Source organism: Prionailurus bengalensis, chromosome E1 (genome assembly GCF_016509475.1).
Source record: "Prionailurus bengalensis isolate Pbe53 chromosome E1, Fcat_Pben_1.1_paternal_pri, whole genome shotgun sequence".
Taxonomy (NCBI): domain Eukaryota; kingdom Metazoa; phylum Chordata; class Mammalia; order Carnivora; family Felidae; genus Prionailurus; species Prionailurus bengalensis.
Genome location: NC_057347.1, coordinates 24932223 through 24955246, shown reverse-complemented (window position 1 = coordinate 24955246; position 23024 = coordinate 24932223). Strand labels below are relative to the sequence as shown.

The 23024-nt window shown below is 35.8% G+C and overlaps 1 protein-coding gene and 1 long non-coding RNA gene across 3 annotated transcripts in view; one reads left to right on the top strand and one right to left on the bottom strand.

Annotated features, from left to right (window-relative positions):
* USP32 (ubiquitin specific peptidase 32) overlaps nt 1-23024 on the top strand; it is a 242916-nt gene that overhangs the window by 58738 nt on the left and 161154 nt on the right. For both annotated transcript variants that reach the window (XM_043583859.1, XM_043583858.1), the window contains exon 2: nt 12563-12690. In XM_043583859.1, the coding sequence (XP_043439794.1) occupies nt 12563-12690 (128 nt within the window). The remainder of the gene's footprint in view (nt 1-12562; nt 12691-23024) is intronic.
* LOC122485282 overlaps nt 1-23024 on the bottom strand; it is a 124558-nt gene that overhangs the window by 5182 nt on the left and 96352 nt on the right. The gene's annotated exons all lie outside the window — the stretch shown is intronic.

Sequence of the window (23024 nt, the reverse complement as noted above, 5' to 3'; positions counted from 1 at the left end):
GTGGTGTAATCTTTCCAGACCCTCATGATGTCCTCTCTTATCGGGGATCTCTTCCATAGCATTGACAGTCCTTTTCACAGAGTACTGTGTGTAATGAGCCTTAAAGGTCTTCATGACCTGACCCCTTGGATCTAGAGGCTGAATTAGAGATACTGTGTTTGGGGGCAAGTAGACTGTTTGACGCCTTTGATGGTAAAGTTATGGGGTTCAATATCAGAAGAATTTTTTTTATTTGAAAAATGTGATTAGTCACTCATTCCTCTAAGCAAACCTGAGACTACCAAGTTCTAGTCTCAGATCACTGCTTCAAAAATTGAAATTTGTCATTGTTTTTCCATTCCTCAGTTCCAGTGTCCACCCCCAGAATTTGTACCCCTTTTCCTGTGTAAGGGATTCCACACTTGAAGAGTCTTTTCTTTTTCTTTTTTTTTTTTAAAGACTCTTAATAGGGGTAGAGACCACCTTCGTCCATAAGAGGGGAAACCCCAGTTTTCCAGACATTTTTGAAGTTGGACATGGGGTGAGGCTCCACCACTCTGGTGACCACATGCCAGATTCTGACTCAAGGCATGCTGACACAGAGGCTGAAAAACTGTGCAGAATGCATTTGGTATGAGTGGCACTAGTATTGTCCTGTTGCCAGGAGCAGCAGCAATAGCAGCCCTGACCACAGGGTCCATTGTCCAAAGTTTAATAAAGATGAGAATCAAAAGAATTTTATTTTATTAAAAATTGTTTTTAATGTTTAATTTTGAGGTCGGGGGCGGGACACAGAATCCGAAACAGGCTCCAGGCTCTAAGCTGTCATCGTGGAGCCAGATGTGGGGCTCGAATTCACGAACCATAAGATCGTGACCTGAGCTGAAGTTGAACGCTTAACTGGTTGAGCCACCCAGGTGTCCCCAAGAATTTTAAAAAGTAGATTTTACTGGCAAGGTACTTCCTGACTTCAGGGACAAAGCAATGGTAGAACCAGTTTAGAGAAAGGATTCTTGTTGTCCAGAGACTTCTTGCTCTACAACCGAATGATGGCAGCTGATGTTTATCTTTTTCCTTTCAAGGCTCAGGTGTTAGCAACTTTATAGTTGCTGATCATGAACCTTACCACATTTGCACAAAACAGTACAATTAGCCTATCTCTTCCCACCTTAAATCCTAGTGCTTGTTTCTCTTCCTTACTAATAAATGTTCTTTGTGACATTTTCTTCACAGGATAGGGCACTTTTGTCTGCATTAAAAACTTGTTCAGGCAGATATCCTTCTCAGTGATTTTCTAAACAGCATTTGAGAATTCATCTGCTGCCTCTTGCTCGGCAGAAGCTGCTTCTCCTGTTATCTTTACATTTTTTAAGCCAAACGTCTTTCTAAAATTCTCAAACCGTCCTTTGCCGGCATTAAATTCTTCAGCTTGCTTTAGAACCTTCACCTTCCTTTTGCTGTAAGTTGTCATATAAGGACTTCAGTTTTTCTTGAATTGAAGAATCTTGAGTCTACAGGTATGCCTTTCTTGTTAGCAACCTGCACCCACATAAAAGCTGCATTTTCAATACAAGATCAAAAAGTATTTCACAAAAAGTTCAAGGTTTTCACTCCTGCTGGCACAGATGTGGTGATGGCTTCATGAATTTTCCTTTTATTTTTTTACAACAGTCCTTACACTGGATTCATTTATCTTGAAATCATGGGCAACCGCAGCTACAGACCTCAATCTGTGGTACATATCAAGCAATTCAGCTTTTTCAGACTTTTCTCTGAAAAGTCTGGGTGCACTTACAGCATCACTAGTGGCACTTTGTGTGGGTCTTGGTGTCATTCAAGGCTTATGGTTTTGCACTAAATGTGATAAAAAATACATGAGAACCATGAGAGATCACTTTTTACTGTGATACACAGTTTACTGGAGAGATGAACTGTTCGTGTGGAAATGATTAGCATCACATAGAGTTTGAAGCAGACAGTCTTAACACTTGAGCTCACTGCAATAGCAACAGGAGGTGGTTACTAAATTATTACAGTAGTATAGTATTACTACAGTTAGTTTTATGCAGTTATGATTTAATGCTGCATCTTTACATTTGTTTACATTTGTCAGTTGGAATGGCACCATGTACAGACTGTGTGTGTAAGTTTTGATAAATTTTAACTTTTTTAAATAGATTTTGTATATTTTATGATAGTAAATGATAAAATAGACTAGTATCTACATATGTTTCATGCATTCATGACATACCTTTTCAATTTTTTCAATATCTCTGGGCTCTTCAGCTCATCTGTGAGTTTTTTCAAATTACAAACCTCTAAAAAATTTTTCAATATATTTATTGAAAAAAGTCCATGTGTAAGTGGACCCATGCAGTTCAAACCTGTATTGTTCAAGGTTCAACTGTACTTTGAAATGCTTCTCCTCTTTTTTTCTAGGTTGTTAAGAAAAACCTAAAGTAAAATTAGTCCTTGAGATTTATTTTTTGAAGGTGAAATGCTTCTTAAAGCTATTCCCACTGTGGTTAGAGTCTTTGGTTTACTGTCCTGTCCTCCTTGTTTTTCTTTTTTTTTTCTTGAGCCCTTCTTCTTCATTTTTGATCTGGTCTTATCCTCTAGGCCTCCTGTATAGCTGTCATCCTGGGGTGTCATATCATAATCAGCCCAGGGATTCCCTTTACTTCTGTCATGCTGGAGTCCGTGTTTCCTAGGTCCCTTTTCTTTCTTTTGTTTATCCTCTCGTTTTGATGTAGAACATTCTCTTATAGTTGGCTGGGAAAAGGCTCAAGAGATTATTGTTACTTTCTCATTGTTACATTTTTTGGTACCCATCCAACTACTAACCAGGCCCGACCCTGTTTAGCTTCTGAGATCAGACAAGATCAGGTGTGTTCAGGGTGGTATGGCCATAGACTTTTGGTACTTATTTGGATATAATTTTCTTTTTATCCTTCTCTAAGATTATTTGGAGATTTTTAGTAATTGTTTTCTTCTTTCTCCATTATTTCTATTCATTCCTCTCACCTCTGTTTGTTTTGGTACCTTCCCTTGTTGGAATCTTCCTCAATATTTGGTGCTTTTTGGCTGTTCATTTTTTAAAGGTCTATTCTATTGAAATATAATCTAGATATAATAAAATGCACAAATTTTAAGTATTCAGCTTAATAAGTTTTGACAAATGTTTCTCTTGTGTAATTGCCACCCCAGTCAAATATATAAAACATTTCCATCACCTCAGAAGAGTTGCCTCCTACCTCTTTGCAGTCTGTTCCCTACAGTCCCACCCACACACCCTTTACTTCATCATTGGTCAGCTACTAGTTGTCTTTGTCATCATAGCTAGTTTTGCCTCTGTAAGATATTGATATAATGTAGTCATACAGTGTATGTTCTTTTGTGTCTGATTTCTTTTGCTCAGTATCATTTTTGAGATTCATTTATGTTGTTGCATTAATCAGTAGTTTCTTTATGTTTATTGCAGATTACCATTCCTTGTATGGATATACCACATTTATTTTTTCACCAGTTTATGGACAAAGGAGTTGTTTCTAGTATTTTGGCAAGTTTATTTATTTTTGTTTAACTTTTTCATTTTTTTGAATGTTTATTTTGAGAGAGAGAGGAGAGAGAGCAAGCACAAGCGGGACAGGCATGGAGAGAGAGAGAATCCCAAGTAGGCTCCATGCTGTCAGCACAGAGCCCAATGAGAGGCTCAGTCTCACAAACTGTGAGCCGAAAACCTGAGTCAGAAAACAAGTGTCAGACGCTTAACCTACTGAGCCACCCAGGCACACTATTTCTTTATTTTTGAGAGAGACAGAGAGAGAGACAGAGAGAGAGAGAGAGAGAGAGAGAATGAGAATGGGTTGAGGAGGGGCAAAGAGAGGAAGAGAGAATCCCAAGTTGTCAAACCCATGAGGTTTCTCTCGCTACTATGAACGTTTATTGAATGTTAATCTATGTGCCAGGGACTCTTCAGTCTTTATTTTTTGGGTCCTTTCTGTCTTACACAAGACTGTAGACCAGTCCCTTTCTCTTGTCCTTTGGAGACTATACTTTCTTGTTGTCCTTGTTTTAACTATTCCTATTCAGTATTCTTAGAGTATTTTCTCTTTGTCTGCAGATACTGTAAGCATTGATTTATGTGGTTTTGTCTCTGACTTATTGTGCTGCTTATTTGTGGTTTTAAAAATTTTTTTTTATTTTTTATTTTTTAAAATTTACATCCAAATTAGTTAGCACATAGTGAAACAATGATTTCATGAGTAGATTCCTTAATGCCCCTTACCCATTTAGCCCATCTTCCCTCCCACAAACCCTCCAGTAACCCTCAGTTTGTTCTCCATATTTATGAGTCTCTTCTGTTTTGTCCCCCTTCCTGTTTTTATATTATTTTTGTTTCCCTTCCCTTATGTTCATCTGTTTTGTCTCTTAAAGTCCTCATATGAGTAAAGTCATAGGATTTTTGTCTTTCTCTGACTGACTAATTTCACTTAGCATAATACCCTCCAGTTCCATCCACGTAGTTGCAAATGGCAAAATTTCATTCATTTTGATTGCCGAGTAATACTCCATTGTATATATATACCACATCCTCTTTATTCATTCATCCATCAATGGACATTTGGGCTCTTTCCATGCTTTGGCTATTGTTGATAGTGCTGCTATAAACATGGGGGTGCATGTGTCCCTTTGAAACAGCACACCTGTATCCTGTGGATCAATGCCTAGTAGTGCAATTGCTGGGTCGTAGGGTAGTTCTATTTTTAGCCTTTTGAGGAACCTCCATACTGTTTTCTAGAGTGGCTGCACCAGCTTGTATTCCCACCAACAATGCAAAAGAGATCCTCTTTCTCTGCATCCTCACCAACATCTGTTGTTGCCTGAGTTGTTACTGTTAGCCATTCTGACAGGTGTGAGGTGGTATCTCACTGTGGTTTTCATTTGCATTTCCCTGATGATGAGTGATGTGGAGCAGTTTTTCATGTGTCGGTTGGCCATCTGGATGTCTTCCTTGGAGAATTGTCCATTCATGTCTTTTGCCCATTTCTTCACTGGATTATTTGTGTTTTGGGTGTCAAGTTTGATAAGTTCTTTATAGATTTTGGATACTAACCCTTTATCTGTTATGTCATTTGCAAATATCGTCTCCCATTCCATCGGTTGCCTTTTAGTTTTGCTGATTGTTTCCTTTGCTGTGCAGAAGCTTTTTATTTTGATGAGGTCCCAGTAGTTCATTTTTGCTTTTGTTTCCCTTGCCTCTGGAGACGTGTTGAGTAAGAAGTTGCTGTGGCCAAGATCAAGGAGGTTTTTGCCTGCTTTCTCCTCGAGGATTTTGATGGCTTCCTGTCTTACATTTAGGACTTTCATCCATTTTCAGTTTCTTTTTGTGTATGGTGTAATAAAGTGGTCCAGGTTCATTCTTCTGCATGTTGCTGTCCAGTTTTCCCAGCACCACTTGCTGAAGAGACTGTCCTTATTCCATTGGATATTCTTTCCTGCTTTGTCAAAGATTAGTTGGCCATATGTTTGTGGGTCCATTTCTGGGTTCTCTATTCTGTTCCATTGATCTGAGTGCCTGTTCTTGTGCCAGTACCATACTGTCTTGATGGTTACAGCTTTGTAGTATAGCTTGAAGTCTGGGATTGTGATGCCTCCTGCTTTGGTTTTCTTTTTCAAGATTGCTTTGGCTATTTGGGGTCTTTTCTGGTTCCATACAAATTTTAGGATTATTTGTTCTAGCTCTGTGAAGAATGCTGGTGTTACTTTGATAGGGATCACATTGAATATGTAGATTGCTTTGGGTAGTATCGACATTTTAACAATATTCTTCCAATCTGTGAGCATGAAATATTTTTCCATTGTTTTGTGTCTTCTTCAGTTTCTTTCATAAGCTTTCTATAGTTTTCAGTGTATATTTTTCACCTCTTTGGTTAGATTTATTCCTAGGTATTTTATGGGTTTTTTTGTGCAACTGTAAGTGGGATCGATTCCTTGATTTCTCTTTCTGTCGCTTCATTGTTGGTGTATAGGAATGCAACCGATTTCTGTGCATTGATTTTGTATCCTGCAACTTTGCTGAATTCATGAATCAATTTTAGCAGCTTTTTGGTGGAATCTTTTGGGTTTTCCATATAGAGTATCATGTCATCTGAGAAGAGTTAAAGTTTGACCTCCTCCTGGCCGATTTGGATGCCTTTTATTTCTTTGTGTTGTCTGATTGCAGAGGCTAAGCCTTCCAATACTGTGTTGAATAACAGTGGCGAGAGTGGACATCCCTGTCTTGTTCCTGACCTAAGGGAAAAGCTCTCAGTTTTGCCCCATTGAGGATGATACTAGTGTTGGGTCACTTGTATATGGCTTTTATGATCTCGAGGTATGCTCCTTCTATCCCTACTTTCTTGAGGGTTTTTATCAAGAAAGGATGCTGTATTTTGCCTAATGCTTTCTCTGTATCTATTGGGAGGATCATATGGTTCTTGTCCTTTCTTTTATTGATGTGATGAACCATGTTAATTGTTTTGCAGATATTGAACCAACCCTGCATCCCAGGTATAAATCCCACTTGATCGTGGTGAATACTTTTTGTAATGTATTGTTGGATCTGGTTGGCTAATATCTTGTTGAGGATTTTTGCATCCATGTTCATCAGGGAAAGTGGTGTATAGTTCTCCTTTTTAGTGTGGTCTCTGTCTGGTTTTTGAATCAAGGTAATGCTGGCTTCATAGACTTTGGAAGTTTTCCTTCCATTTCTATTTTTTGGAAAAGTTTCAAGAGATTAGGTGTTAACTCTTCCTTAAATGTTTGGTAGAATTCCTCTGTAAAGCCATCTGGCCCTGGACTCTTGGTTTTTTTTGCAGATTTTTGATTACTAATTTGATTTCCTTACCAGTTATGGATCTGTTCAAATTTTGTATTTCTTCCTGTTTCAGTTTTGGTAGTGTATATGTTTCTAGAAATTTGTCCATTTCTTCCAGATTACCCATTTTATTGGCATATAATTGCTCAAAATATTCTCTTATTATTGTTTTTATTTCTGTTGTGTTGGTTGTGATCTCTCCTCTTTCATTCTTGATTTTATTTATTTGGGTCCTTTCTCTTTTTGATCAAACTGCCTAGTAGTTTATCAATTTTGTTAATTCTTTCAAAGAACGAGCTTTTGGTTTCTTTGATCTGTTCTACTGTTTTTTTGGTTTCAATAGCATTAATTTCTGCTCTGATCTTTATTATTTCCAGCTTTATTATTTCTGCTGGTTTTGGGTTTTATTTGCTGTTCTTTTTCCAGCTCCTTAAGGCGTAAGGTTAGGTTGTGTATCTGAGATCTTTCTTCCTTCTTTAGGAAGGCCTGGATTGCTATATGCTTTCCTCTTATGACCGCCTTTGCTGCGTCCCAGAGGTTTTGGGTTGTGGTGTTATCATTTTCACTGACTTCCATATACTTTCGAATTTCCTCTTTAACTGCTTGGTTAGCCCATTCATTCTTTAGTAGGATGTTCTTTAGTCTCCAAGTATTTGTTACATTTCCAAATTTTTCTTGTGGTTAATTTCGAGTTTCATAGCATTGTGGTCTGAAAATATGCACGGTATGATCTCGATCTTTTTGTACTTACTTAGGGCTGATTTGTGTCCCAGTATATGGTCTATTCTGGAGAACGTTCCATGTGGACTGGAGAAGAATGTATATTCTGCTGCTTTAGGATGAAATGTTCTGAATATATCTGTTAAGTCCATCTGGTCCAGTATGTCATTCAAAGCCATTGTTTCCTTATTGATTTTTTGATTAGATGATCTGTCCATTGCTGGAAATGGGGTGTTGAAGTCTACTATTATGGTGTTACTATCAATGAGTTTCTTTATGTTTGTGATTAATTGATTTATATATTTGGGTGCTTTCACCTTTGGCACATAAATTTTTACAATTTTTAGGTCTTCTTGTTGGACAGATCCCTTGATTATGGTATAATGTCCTTCTGCATCTTGATACAGTCTTTATTTTAAAGTCTAGATTGTCTGATATAAGTATGGCTACTCTGGCTTTCTCTTGTTGACCATTAGCATGATAGATGGTTTTCCATCCCCTTATTTTCAATCTGAAGGTGTCTTTAGGTCTAAAGTGGGTCTCTTGTAAACAGCATATAAATGGATCTTGTTTTCTTATCCATTCTGTTACCCTATGTCTTTTGATTAGAGCATTGAGTCCATTGATGTTTAGAGTGAGTACTGAAAGATACGAATTTATTGCCATTATGATGCTTGTAGAGTTGGAGTTTCTGGTGATGTTCTCTGGTCCTTTCTAATCTTTGTTGCTTTTGGTATTTATCTATCTATCTATCTATCTATCTATCTGTCTGTCTGTCTGTCTATCTATCTATATATCTTCTCTACCCTCAGAGAGTCCCCCTTAAAATTTCTTGCAGGGCTGATTTAGTGGTCACAGACTCCTTTAATTTTTGTGTGTCTGGGAAACTTTTTTCTTTTAATTTTTTTTTTTTCAACGTTTATTTATTTTTGGGACAGAGAGAGACAGAGCATGAACGGGGGAGGGGCAGAGAGAGAGGGAGACGCAGAATCGGAAACAGGCTCCAGGCTCTGAGCCATCAGCCCAGAGCCCGACGCGGGGCTCGAACTCACGGACCGCGAGATCGTGACCTGGCTGAAGTCGGACACTTAACCGACTGCGCCACCCAGGCGCCCCTGGGAAACTTTATTTCTCCTTCTATTTTGAATGACAGGCTTGCTAGATAAAGAATTCTTGGCCGCATATTTTTCTGATTTAGCACACTGAATATATCCTGCCACTCCTTTCTGGCCTGCCAAGTTTCTGGGGATAGGTCTGCTGCAAACCTGATCTGTCTTCCCTTGTATGTTAGGGACTTTTTTTCCCTTGCTGCTTTCATGATTCTCTCCTTGCCTGAGTATTTTGTGAATTTGACTATGATATGCCTTGATTTTCAGTTTTTGTTGAATCGAATGGGGGTCCTCTGTGCTTCCTTGATTTTGATATCTGTGTCTTTCCCCAGGCTAGGAAAGTTTTCTGCTATGATTTGCTCACATAAACCTTCTACTCCTATTTGTCTCTCTTCCTCTTCTGGGACCCCTATGATTCTGATGTTGTTCCTTTTTAGTGAGTCACTGATTTCTCTAATTCTTAAATTGTGCTCTTTTGCCTTAATCGCCCTCTTTTTTTCTGTTTCATTATTCTCTATAATTTTGTCCTCTATATCACTGATTCTCTGTTCTGCCTCATCCATCCTTGCCGCTGCTGCATCCATCCATGATTGCAGCTCAGTTATAGCATTTTTAATTTCATTCTGGTTATGTTTTACTTCTTTTTCCTGCAGAAAGGGATTCTAATCTATTTTTGACTCCAGCTAGTATTCTTATTATTGTGATTCTAAATTCTGGTTCAGACATCTTGCTTTTATTTGTGTTGGTTAAATGCCTGGCTGTCGTTTCTTTGTGCTCTTTCTTTTGGGGTGAATTCCTTCGTTTTGTCATTTTGAAGGGAGAAAAGGAATTAATGAGGTAGAAAAATTGAAATAAAGGAAATTAAAATTAAAAATTAAAAATACACACAGACACAAAAATCAAATAGATGATGCTAGATCTTAGGTGTGTTTTGGTCTGGGTGTTGAAAGTGGTTTGACAGATTAGAGAAAAAAAGGTGGGGGTGGGGGGAGAAAAAAAAGAAATCGTTTGAGAATTTGAAAAAATGAATACACTGAAGTAGACTAAAATGAGATGATGATGCTAAAATAGAATTTGAAAAAATATACACAAAAGTAAAGAATATAGTAGAAAAAAATTAAAGAACAATATTTTTAGTATTTTTCTTTAAATTTTTTCTTCAATTTTAATTTTTTTCTTTAATTTTCTTTAATTAATTTCTTTAATTTTCTTTATGATTTTAATTGCTACCTATATGCTGATGACTCTCCTCAAACCTCCTGAGTTTTACACTCATAATCGTAAAAACTCAATGAATTTCCCCAAGGTTCTTCACATGCTGTATATCCTTACCAGAATTTATCATGTTTTCTTCCTCACTTACTTTTTTTCTTACATTCCCTTTCTGCATGGAAATGCCATCTTACAAGTTTCCCTGACTAGAATAGTGAGTAGTATTCTAGATAGCTTCTCACTCAGGCTTCAAGTTCTACTGACTTCCTTGTACACATTTCCCAGATTTAGCTTCTCCTTTTCTTGTATTAGCAGTCTACTTTTTGCTTCTTTACACTACTAGCAGAATAAACTGTCTGAATTGTATCTATGTCCTGTTTCTTATCTGCCAGGAGTTTGTATCTGAATTGAATGTGACCATATCCCTTCCTTATTATGACAGAGCAAAATTTTTATGCCTTGGTCAAATGACCGCCTATGTAGGTCTATCATTTACTGCCCCTGCCTTGTTTATTTTGTTCTAGTAACATAGAATTCTCCATACATTCCATATATCATTGTACTTTGAAACAAACTATTATCTCTGCCTGACATGCCTTTGTTCCTTTGGCTTTGGTTAGCCTTTAAATTTTTATGTAATCATTCTCTCTGTCCAGTCTTCTTTTCCTCCAGCTTGGGCTAAATCTACCATTTCTCTGCCTCCATTATGATCCTTGAACTGACTGTGTAATATTAAAGGGTATTTTTCTTGTCCTTGTAGACAGATATTGTTCTATTCAGTGAAAAAAGTCTGCAATGCCTAAAATAAAGTAATGACTCTAATTTTTTTGATAGTGGGGGCCTAAAAATGTTAGGTTGTTAGGGTGCTTGGGTGGCTCAGTTGGTTAAGCATCCAAATCTTGATTTCAGCCCAGGTCATAATCTCACAGTTAATGAGATTTAGCCCCACATCGAGCTCTGTGCCGACAGGGTGGAGCCTGCTTGGGATTCTGTCTCTCTGTCTCTCTCTGTCCCTCCCTTGCTCTCTCTCTCTCTGAAAAATAAACATTTTTTTAAAAAAAGGAAAGAAAATAAAATGTTAGTTTGTTAAAATAATTATTTATAGAAGATTACTTTCTTCATAAATGATGACAAAATTTAAGCTAAATTTGGGATCTGTCCTTCACATGGATAGATAAGTGCTGAAGAAGTACAGATAATATAATTTTTATCCCAAAGGAAATGAATGCATTGTTGCTGAAAACATATTATTTGCAGAATCTAATGCCATTTAGATTATCAGCTAATTTGAAATACTTGTTACCTCTTCCTTGCCCCTGCCTAAAATTTGTATGTTTACTATTCTGTTGTTGGAAAGTAGTAGGTCAACAATTTTCCCATTTATTTTCTTCGTTAGATTGGAAAATATTGGAATTATGACAAAATATCTTTGGCTTTGTCATACTTATCTGGAAAGAGAAATGATATTTTTATTAGGAATAATATTTTGTAATATTTTATTAGGAATAATATTTTATTAGGAGTAATATTTATATTTTTTAGGGCCAGTTTTTATTTGGAATTTGGTTGGAAAAATGTAAAGATTTCTTTAATTTGATTTAAAAAAAATTGTATAGTTGACATATAATATTATATTAGTTTCAGGTATATAACATAGTGATTCAATGTTTATATACATAATGAAGGGTGCCTGGGTGGCTCAGTTGGTTAAGTGTCCAACTTCAGCTCAGATCATGATCTCACGGTTTGTGGGTTCCAGCCCGTGTCGGGCCCTATGCTGACAGCTCAGAGCCTGGAGCCTGCTTCGCATTCCGTATCTCCCTCACTGCCCCTACTCTACTTGTGCTCTGTCTCTCTCAAAAATAAATAAACATTAAAAAAATTGAAAAAACTATATATATATACATAATGAAATGGTTGTCACCTGTCACCATACTAAGTTAATACACTATTATTGACTATATTCCCAATGCTGTACTTTACATCCCTGTAATTTATTTATTTTATAACTGGGAGTTTGTACCTCTTTATCTCCTTCACCTATGTTGTCCATCACCTCATCCCTTCTTTCTTCTCAGGCTATCACCAGTTTTTTCTCTGTATTTATGAGTCTGTTTCTGTTTTTTTTAGATTCCACATATAAGTGAAATCATACAGGATTTGTCTTTCCCTGTCAGACTTATTTCACTTAGGATAATACTGTCTGAGGCCATTCATGTTGTTGCCAGTGGCAGGATTTCATTTTTTTTATGGATGAGTAATATTCCACATTATATATCTAGATATATCTATACCGTATCTTCTTTATCCATTTATCAGTTCGTGGACACTTAGGGTTGCTTCCATAATTTGGCTATTGTAAATAATGCTGCAGCGAACATAGGGGCACATCTGTCTTTTCAAATTAGTGTTTTTGTTTTCTTTGGATAAATGCTCAGAAGGGGGGGTGGGGGCAAATACTCAGAAGCGGACTGCTGAATTGTATGTTATTTCTATTTTTAATTTTTTGAGGAACCTCTATACTGTTTTCCATTGTGGCTGCATCAGTTTACCTTCCCACCAACAATGCACAAGGATTCCCTTTTTTCCACATCCTTGCCAACACTTATTTTGAAAAAATGAAGATTTTGAAAGACTTCTTTTTTCTTCTGGTTTCTTACCCTCTTCAATTTCTGGATTACAGTTACCGACGTAGAGCTGAAACGACTGAAAGATGCCTTCAAGAGGACCTGTGGACTCTCATACTATATGGGCCAACACTGCTTCATCAGGGAGGTGCTTGGGGATGGAGTGCCTCCAAAAGTTGCTGAGGTAATCTTTATATTCTAGATTTTCCTTTGAGATAGTTACCCACCAGCCTGAGTTCCTGAGGAGCCTTCTGGCCTTAACATGTATAATCTTCCTCACAGTTATTTTTCTTGCCAAGTAGGTAAACAGGTATTTTTATTTTATTTTTATTTTATTTTATTTTATTTTATTTTATTTTATTTTATTTTATTTTATTATTTTTTTTTCAACGTTTATTTATTTTTGGGACAGAGAGAGACAAAGCATGAACAGGGGAGGGGCAGAGAGAGAGGGAGACAGAATCGGAAACAGGCCCCAGGCCCTGAGCCATCAGCCCAGAGCCCGACGCGGGGCTCGAACTCACGGACCGCGAGATCGTGACCTGGCTGAAGTCGGACGCTTAACCGACTGCGCCACCCAGGCGCCCCTATTTTATTTTATTTTATTTTATTTTATTTTATTTTATTTTATTTTATTTTTTTTATATTTCATTTCATTATTTCATTTTTTATTATTTAAATTCAAGTTAGTTAACATATAGTGTAGTCTTGGTTTTGGGAGTGGGACCCAATGATTCATCTCTTACATATGACGCCCAGTACTCATTCCTAAAAGTCCCATCCTTAATGACCATCACTCCTTTAACCCATCCCCCCACACACCTCCCCTCCAGCAACACTCAGTTCTCTGTATTTAAGAGTCTCTCAAAGGTTTACCTCCCTTTATCTTAAAGCAAGTCTTATTTTAGATGTCAGTATAATTGTGTTTTTAGAGGCCATAGGGGCGTAACACAGATCTGCAGTTGTACTTTTATATTTTTGAGTTTTAATAGCCACTGATTATAATCATGGGACCATTTGTATGACTGGCTTCTTATTCTTATAAACTTTGTTACTCTGACATAAATTTTATGTTGGGAATATGTTTTATAAATTTTGTGTTAAAGAAAACCTTTCCATTTTAGTAAAACCTAATTAAATTAATTGTATAAAATTAAGTGTTGGGGCACCTGGGTGGCTCAGTTGGTTGAGCGTCCAAATTCGGCTCAGGTCATTATCTCGCAGTCTGTGGGTTCGAGCCCCGCGTTGGGCTCTGTGCTCAGAGCCTGGAGCCTGCTTCAGATTCTGTGTCTCTCTCTCCTGCCCCTCTCCCACTTGTGCTTTGTCTCTCTCTCTCAAAAGTAAGTAAACATTAGGAAAAAAAAAAAATTAAAATTAAGTGTTATAAATGAAATGCTAGGTCACTGGAACCTGTAAAGGCTTATTTAATTTCTACCAAAAATTTTACGTAGAGGTAAAATGTGCTAAGTTGATATAAATATACTCTTTCTAAAAATAGTTAATTATTTTATAGCTATAGACACAGATATGCACTATGTTATTCTGAATATGAAATGACAATAAAACACTGAAACTGTTAATAAAACACTGAAAATTATAGTTATTTTAGGCTTGGTATATTATAAAGAACCATAATTCACCATTCTTAATTAATGACAGTTTCTGTTTCTAACCTGTGTTGTGTGCTTTTGAACCTGAGGTTTACATAATATAGGGTTTGCATTTTTAATTTTTATCTTTTTTTGGATCAGGATATATGTTGCATTAATTCTCTTAAATGTATTCTTGTGTAAAATTATGTATTCTGCCATTGTTTCAGAATTATGATAGAGTTAAGTTTTTTCTTAATACTACTTATTGAGCTTTCTGTTTCAGCATGAGTATTAACCATTTTAACAATATTTAAATCTTTTGACTTATGAAATTAGGAAGTTTTTACATTTGGTTTTTAATTTTTTTCATGTTTTGTAGTTTTCATTGCAGAAATCAGATGTCTGTCAACTGAACAAAATGTTGTAAATCCATACAGTGAAATATTATTTGTTAATAAAAAGGAATGAAGTTTTCTGATATGTGCATGGATGAACACGTAAAACATGCTAAGTCAGGGAAGCCAAACACAAAGACACAATTTTTTAAATTCCATTTGTATGAAATGGTGGGAATAGCCAACTCTATGGAAACAGAAAACAGATCATTTAAAATTTTAGCTGATTTTTTTTCTTACTCTCTTTTAATAGCACCTGCATCTTCCTCCCATGTTCTGCTATTGGACAGGCAATTCATGCATCCTATGTTTTGGAGGAATCTGTCCTTCCTGGGATGTCAGGCTACTTGGTTGCCTCTGACAGGCTCAAGAAATGTTGTATGATAGTTTATCTGGCTTTTTCTGTTTTTTAAGTTAGGAGTAACTCTCTTTCAGACTTTGTACATATAAGGTGGAAGTGGAACTCCTTGCAACATCATTTTTATGTAAATATTCCATAAATTTCATTCCACCCAAAACTATTTCAGGGATCTTGCCTCTGTCCTTTGGACTCTGTTGAGAGTCATCACTGGCTAGAATAATTAAGGTAGTTATTTTACAAGAATGATCTTAATTTTAAATTGTAAACAATTTGTAAACAATGATAGTGTCAGGTTTCAGTTTCATTGTAGTTAATGCCTTTTGGTGTAAACTCTAGCACTGTATTAAACACATATAAATTCTATAAATGCTTTTAGTGATGATGTTAGCTTTTTTTGCCCTAATTTACTGACATAGGCTTATTTTAAGTGAGGACAGGTACTATTAGCATGTGTATATTGATTAGTATTATAGTATATTGTGTATGTTGTAAAGTATGATAAGGAACTAAGTACTTTAATTAGTCCCTGGTATTTTCTCAGAAAATGAAGTCTTTATAATAGTTTCTCACATTGTAATCTCAAAAGGATGAGTGAACCCCAAAAAGCTCAGAAAGAACTTAAAAAAGCTGAGTTCTGGAATAGTTTTAACATTTATATAAAATGAGCTTATGTTTTATTTTAGCCATCTCTCTGAGATAGGTGTGTTAGTAGATAGATTTCATCAGCTTTTGTGTGTTTGGGAAAGGGAGAGAATTTTATTAGTATAATTCATATTTGCAGAGTAATTTATTGAAGGAGAAATGGCACATTTTAAATAAAATGGATGTGAATTTCCCATTCAAAATTCAAGTTTTGAAGCTTGGGTTTAGTCTTAGTAGGTAGACTCAGAGTGGAGGATCTGTATTCTACAGCTGCAGAGAAATAAGTTAAATGATAGGATTTATAAATGAAGTGATGTCCTTTGTGAGATCTTTCTTACAATCCTATGGAGAAGTTTGGCCTTAAATTTGGGTGAAGAGGGTACTCTTGGTGAGATTCTGAAGTTAATGTTTTGAGGCACAACAAGCATTATTTTAATGTCAGTATCTCTATAAGAAAAGCCCCAGGAACCATTTAAGCTGCTAATTGTGGGTGGGGAGAGAAGTTCATTTCCTAGTTAATCAGTGTTTTTCTTTAAAGGAAATGTAATATATTTTTTAAGAGCAAGGGGAGGTTTTGGTTTTTTTTTCTCTTTCTTTTTAATTTTTTTTTGAGAGAGAGTGAGCTTGTGTGTGCGACAAGGGAGAGGCAGAGAGAGAGGGAGAGACTGTTAGGCAGGCTCCACACCTATGGTAGAGTTGGGGGCGTGCAATACAGCTTGATCTCATGACCCTGAGATCATGACCTAAGCTGAAATCAAGAGTCAATCAAGAGTCAAAGCTTAACTGATTAAGCCACCTAGGCACCCCAAGGGGAGATATTTTTAGAATCTTAGTGCAAAAGGACGTTAAACTTAAAAAGACAATAACTTTAGTCCTTAATATGTTAATTAAGGAGCCAAGGTAAGTTTCTAAATTATTTTCTAGAAGAGAGAAGCTGTATATTTTTAGAGCAAAAGAGATTTATTTAGAACTGAATTCCCATTTTTTTACCTTCTCTGAAGACTTGCTATGATAAATTTCAAGACATTTTGGATTAAGAGTAAAACTCATGACAGTTTACAGTTTTTAGAATTTAAGCTTTGATTTCATTAGTCTCTTGTTTCTAGGATAGATTAGTGTAATTAAATATTTTGATGCAATTCTGACCTTGCTAATAGTAGTAACCACATATTATTTGAATAGAATATTAAATGAATAAAATTTGAGGGGATTGAGAAAACAAAGTAAAAATGAAGTACATGGTAAGTAAATGAAAGATGTATAATACTTGAATTTGGCCTTTTTGGAAGCAAAGTCACTAGTTCTTAATAAACCAGTGCTTATATTTTCTTTAGGGAATCACCCATCCCCCAACTCCTATTCTCCCAAAGAAATTCTAATAACAAAATATTTCCATGTAGTATTAATTTGTAATCATTTCCTATTGTTTTCACATTCACTTAAAAGTAGTTCTCACCATTTTAATGAATTTAAAGTGTTTCCAGTTAAAAGAAATCATTAATGAGTAGCTCGTTAATGAGTACCTACTCCTTAATGATTTCTTTTAACTGGAAACTCTTAAATTTCTATTTTAGGATTGATTTCAACTCTGGATGACTGGATAGTATAGTAATACCATTCCACCTTTCTCCTTATAGCTCCCTTCGACAGTTTTAGCCTACATTGTTTTACTCTGATTCCTTGTAGGTATTAAAGCCTGCCTCTATCTACTATGTAGCACAACATTTTATGAAATAATGGCTTGTTTGCTAATTATTCACTTAAATCTTGTCTCTCAACTAAGTTATGATTCTTGATGGGCAGACTTTATGGCTTTTAAAAAATATGTCCCAGAGTGCTGTGCATAGTGTAAACTTAATGAGTATTTGATTTGTTAATGATTTTAAAAAAATATTTATGTTATTCTGCAAAATCTTATTACAACAATGACTAGGAAACCAATATTTGTGAAGTCAGCTTTGCTAACTTTTCCAGTCTTTGAACATTTAACTTTTTCCAGATTAGAGGAAAATACACATTTTAAGTGAAAGCAATCTTAGAGCCTGGTGTATTTTCAGACACAGTGGTCAACATGTGAAAACAGTTGATCAGTAGGATATTTTTCCATTAGAGGTGGTAAGTTTATACTGAAGTATTCATATTGGGACTAGGGACATGTATTTACTAGATAGTCTAGGTTTAGGGGGACTGACCACAGAATTATGATTAGTGTTTTCTTGTTTTGATATTAGTTGATCTGTATTTTTATTATATCCCTTTATGTTGGATTTTCTTAAATGATGAAAACAACTTCCTTGACAACTCAAAGTTATTGTCAGCATTTGATGCTATTCATCATTGACTGTTGTAATATACTGACATAACTAATGTATTTATATCCACCAGAGAAGAATAGCTAATGTTTTCATTTGTTATGGTAAATTCTGATCTTGACATTATAGCTGACAGGAGAACACTAAGCAGGATTCTGGTTTTAAAATCTTTCTCTGTAGCTAGAATCTGTAAAACGTTTACTAGAGTTTAACTGCATCACTTTTTGTTCACAGTGTAATTATGCTGGTTCTTAAATTTCATTGTTTTTCAAGATTTCGATATTTCTGGACAGAAAAGATTCCAAGGATTCTGTTAGATGAAAATATTGACAGAATATTTCACTCTCTTGTAAACATACATATGGACTTTAAAAAATGTGCATTATTGTCTTTTTGGTTCTTAACTGCCAAATTTTATCTAGAGTGATTTTTTTAAAAATGTTTATTTATTTTTGAGAGAGACAGAGAGACAGAGAGACAGAGACAGATAGGCAGACAGCTGGGGAGGGGCAGAGAGAGAGGGAGACAGAATCCCAAGCAGGCTTCTTGTTGTCAGCATGGGGCTCGAACTCATCAACCACGAGGTCATGACCTGAGCCAAAATCAAGAGTCAGACGCTTAACCTACTGAACCACCCAGACACCCCTATCCTAGAGTGATTTTTAAACAGCTTCATAAACTTTTGAAAAACAGAGGTTAAAGTAGAGAAGCTGATATGTCATTGAGCATAATGGAACTAGTGAACTTCTTATCTAAAATATTACATCAAGTACATTACACAAATTATGAATTTCTAAGTGGTATTACATCTGTCATTGAAATTATTTATACTGATACTGAAAAATACTCTTAGAGACATTAACTTATACATAATCATTTACTTGAATTGGTTTATTAACTGAGCTACTGACATGACTGGTGTAGGAGATGACAAAAATAATTAATATCCTGTTTAAGTCGGTCTTGATCAACACATCTCTCCAATAGCATGTTCCTTAATTGGCATTATAGGGTAAAGTAAGGTAGATTTAATTTATAACCATGTTCAAAACTGCTACAGTTTAGCTGGTGAGATTTAGCTAAGTTTGACTATAGAAACATAAAATTCATATAAAAATTCTAAATGATAGGGAAAGCAACTAATATTGCTAAACTTGGGTGAATGTAGAGGGCAGACATCTGAATTCTTACCTTTTCCCCTTTCTCCCCATGCCCATAGGTGGAATAAACATAACTTTCTTTTATTGAGTACCTACCTAATAAATTTCTGTTTGTCGCAGAAATGGAACTATTTTGTTTGCCTTGCATATGGTAGTTACTATCTTTTGAGTCTGTCATCTTTGACTAGTGCGAGTTATTACATTCAGTATTTAGATTAAAATGTAGGGAAAAGAGTTACAAATACAGTTGGACTTTTATATTTATTTTTGTCATTAAGTGATAAATGTGAGAATCCTTTCTTAATGTGCTTTTAAATGTAATACCTTGATACTTTTTCTGAGTAGCTGCTTGAGAATATGAAGAGGAAAAAATTTGTGTTTTGAGTCATTTATACTTAGAGCTTTAGGATGCATGTTTTCCTATCCTCTTCTTAAAGTTATAAGAATATCCTGCAGCACCTTTCTAAGAATCTGAGATATTACCCAAATAATATGCTATTATGAAAAATTACAGACTTTAAAAAATTGTTAGCTTTGTAATGGTTAACATTGCAGATTATATACATTATAATTTAAAATAAAAATTTATAAGCAATGCACATGTATAAGCAATATAACTACATATATTGTAGCTTCAAATATTATGTAAAATATAATAAAAGTTAGGATTTTTGGATTAATTTTGTAGTTAAGGGACATTTCAGCCAATTTTAGGATTTTCAAGGATATATTCTCAGAAATAAATGGTATAAGAAACAGTGTATCCTCCTATGTGTATGCAAACTAGTATAGGAGGGCAAATTATTGAAAAATGTTTTTATATTTAGCTAGAAAGGAAGTCTTTACTACAATCCATCCTTTTTTTTATAGCATTTTTCTTTAGTAGGAATCTTTCATTTATACACATTATCTAAACTAGATATTTATTGTAAAATGCCTGTGATTTTTTGTGAAAACATAAAAGTTCTTTGAACTTTGGACAGCATGTAATAATAAATGGGTTACAGTACATACAGTAAAAAGTATTGCTTTATTTTCTTCCCATATTAACTTTTCTCAATAATACACATTTAAAAATTATTCTATGGGAGGGGCACCTGGGTGGCTCAGTCAGTTGAGCATCTGACTCTTGATTTCGGCTCAGGTCATGATCCCAAGCTCATGGGATTAAGCCCCCATGTTGGGCTCCAAGCTGAGCATGGAGCCTGCTGTGGATTCTCCCTCTCACTCTCTCTGTCTCTCTGTCTCTGTCTCTCCCCCGCTACTCCCCCATCCCTGGGTTGTGTGTGATCTCTCTCTTAAAAAAGAGGGGGGGTGTGCTTGGAACATTCGGCTTTGGCTCAGGTCATGATTTCATGGTTCGTGTCAAGCTCTGTGCTGACAGCTCAGAGCCTGGAGCCTGCTTCAGATTCTCTCATCTCTCACTCTCTTTGTTCCTCTCCTACTCGCACTTTGTCTCTCTCTCAAAAAATAAACATTAAAAAATTAAAAAAAAATTAATCCACGGGATTAAGTTATTTATTTAGTAATCTCTATACCCAGTGTGTGGCTTGAATTTATCAACGCTGAGATCAAGAGTCTCATACTCCCAACTGAGCCAGACAGGTGCCTGTTTTTTTGTTTGTTTTACATTTTTTTCATTTCCGTGGGAGTAAGTTTTAAAGAAACGTAGTCCTGTATTTTTAGCTGCTAAAGTTAGATCATTGAAGTTTTTAATTCTTATTTTTTTTTCCAGAGGTGATTAATAAAATATATTTCTTCATTGTGCAGTTTTTCTGTGACATTCTTCCTTTTAAAATAAGCGGGGGTGCCTGGGTGGTTTTGTCAGTTAAGCATCTGACTCTTGATCTCGGCTCAGGTCATGAGCTCACAGTTCCTGAGATTGAGCCCCTTGTTGGGTTCTGCTGTGACAGCATGGAGCCTGCTTGGGATTCTTTCTCTTCCTCTCTCTCTGCCCCTCCTTTCCTCCCCTCACCCCAAATAAATAAGTAGACTTAAAAAAACACAGAAGCATATTAAAAATATCTGTTCTAGACATCATAAATATAGTAAGATGTTTTCACAATGAGGATTTTCTTTTTACTACTTTGTAAAATTATATTTGATGACTCGGCAATAAAATGGAAGATCTATTGATACGTGCAAAAACATGAATGAATCTCAAAATCATTGTGTTAAGTGAAAGAACCCAAATAAAAATAGAACATGTGCTTATTATTTCATTCATATAAAATTCTAGAAATTGCAAAGTTATCCTGAAAGGAAGCTTACTGGGTGTTGTTGGTACAGGGGGAAGAAGAGGGAGAGATAGATTATATGCAGACATTAGGACACTTTTGAAGTGATAAAAATGTTATGTTCTCAGTGTGGTGATGATTTCAGTGGTATGACATGGCATCACAAAACTGGTTAGTTTGTATACTTTAAATATGTGCAGTTTGAAAACTGGGACTAGGGCTGCCTTGGTGGCTCAGTCAGTTAAGTGTCCGACTTTGGCTCAGGTCATGATCTTGCGGTCCGTGAGTTCGAGCCCTTCGGTGTTGACAGCTCAGAGCCTGGAGCTTGCTTTGGATTCTGTGTCTCCCTCTCTCTCTGCCCCTCCCCTGCTCATGCTCTAGCTCTCTCACAAATAAATAAACATTAAAAAAAAATAAAAAAATAAAATGGAACTAATAAAAAATATATGCAGTTTATTATACTTCAGTTATCCCTCAAAAACTTTGTAAAATATTTAATTGGATGTACATTTTGTGTTTTTCAGGAAGAACACTTATACTACTTGGAAAAGTGAGCCTGAAATATAAAAATTGACTATTGATAAAATGTATCATTTCCTTTTCAGTCTTTGTTAAATATTTGGGCTTTAGTTCTAACTTTATTAATTTACTTCAGGGTCTTTTCCTAGTCATTTAAGTTCTGAGGCAAAAGAACCTCCAAACTTTTGATCAGAATTGTTGTCAGAATTAGGAATATGACCAGCTTGATTGTAATTAGAGAAGTTAGAAGTACCATTAAATTTATGATGTTTTAGTGGCCTTTGAAATCAGCCTGGAATGGAGGGGAAAGGATGTAGGCTAGGTTAGGCTGGGAAAGTTGGGGCAGTGAAAAGAAAGGAATTCTCAATGATAAATTTGGGATTCTGCCTTTTCTCTCCTGATCTGAAGGTATGGATTAAATTGCACTTTGAGAAACTTGAAGTTAAAGCAAGGAAATTCCAGAATGAGATCATTAAAAATAGAAGATCCAGGATAATCAGTTTCCAAGAAAAGTATGCATAATAAAGTAGGACAAGGAGCCAGTTGTGAGGGCAAGGATCCAGTTTTAGGAATATGGATTAAGGTGTGAAAACAGCAAAGAAAAAAGCTAGCTAGGGATTCTCCACCGGCAGAATTCAGAACACTGACTGATTCCAAGGAGAACAGTTTTGATTTGAAACCTAGTGGTTGAACCTGAACCTGTAATAGGCTTCTTCAAAGCACCTGTGGGTATAAGGAGACTTCAGCTTTTTCATTGAGGTGGGAATAGATCAACTATGAAAAGAGACAAATATTTGCTTTAAGGATGTTAGTGAATGGAAGGGGAGTTACAACCCAGAACTTCAAAGAAATTCTTTAATTATTTTAAACCACTGCCAAGCTAATTGAGAAGGTATACCAATAATTTACTTCACTGATGTCTGGTGACACTGTGGTTTTATGCTGTATGACTTGTAATTGTGTCAAGTCACACACAATTAAGTCTTAAGACTTAATTAGACAATTAAGAAGACTTAAGACAAGGTATCTTTAGAGACGAGAAAAGAGGTAGAGACCAAATCTCAGGACTTGCTATTGGGTGTGGTGGCAACAGGAAGTTACCTAAGACAAACAGAGCTGGTAATCTGGTTTGTCCAGTTAATTCTAGGATTAGTTTATTGGTCAGACAGGCAGTCTGTCAGATATAAATAGGTAATGTACAGGCCGCCTGGGTGGCTCAGTCGGTTGAGTGTCCAGCTTTGGCTCAGGTCATGATCTCACAGCTCTTGGGTTCGAGCCTCATGTTGGGCTGTGTGCTGAC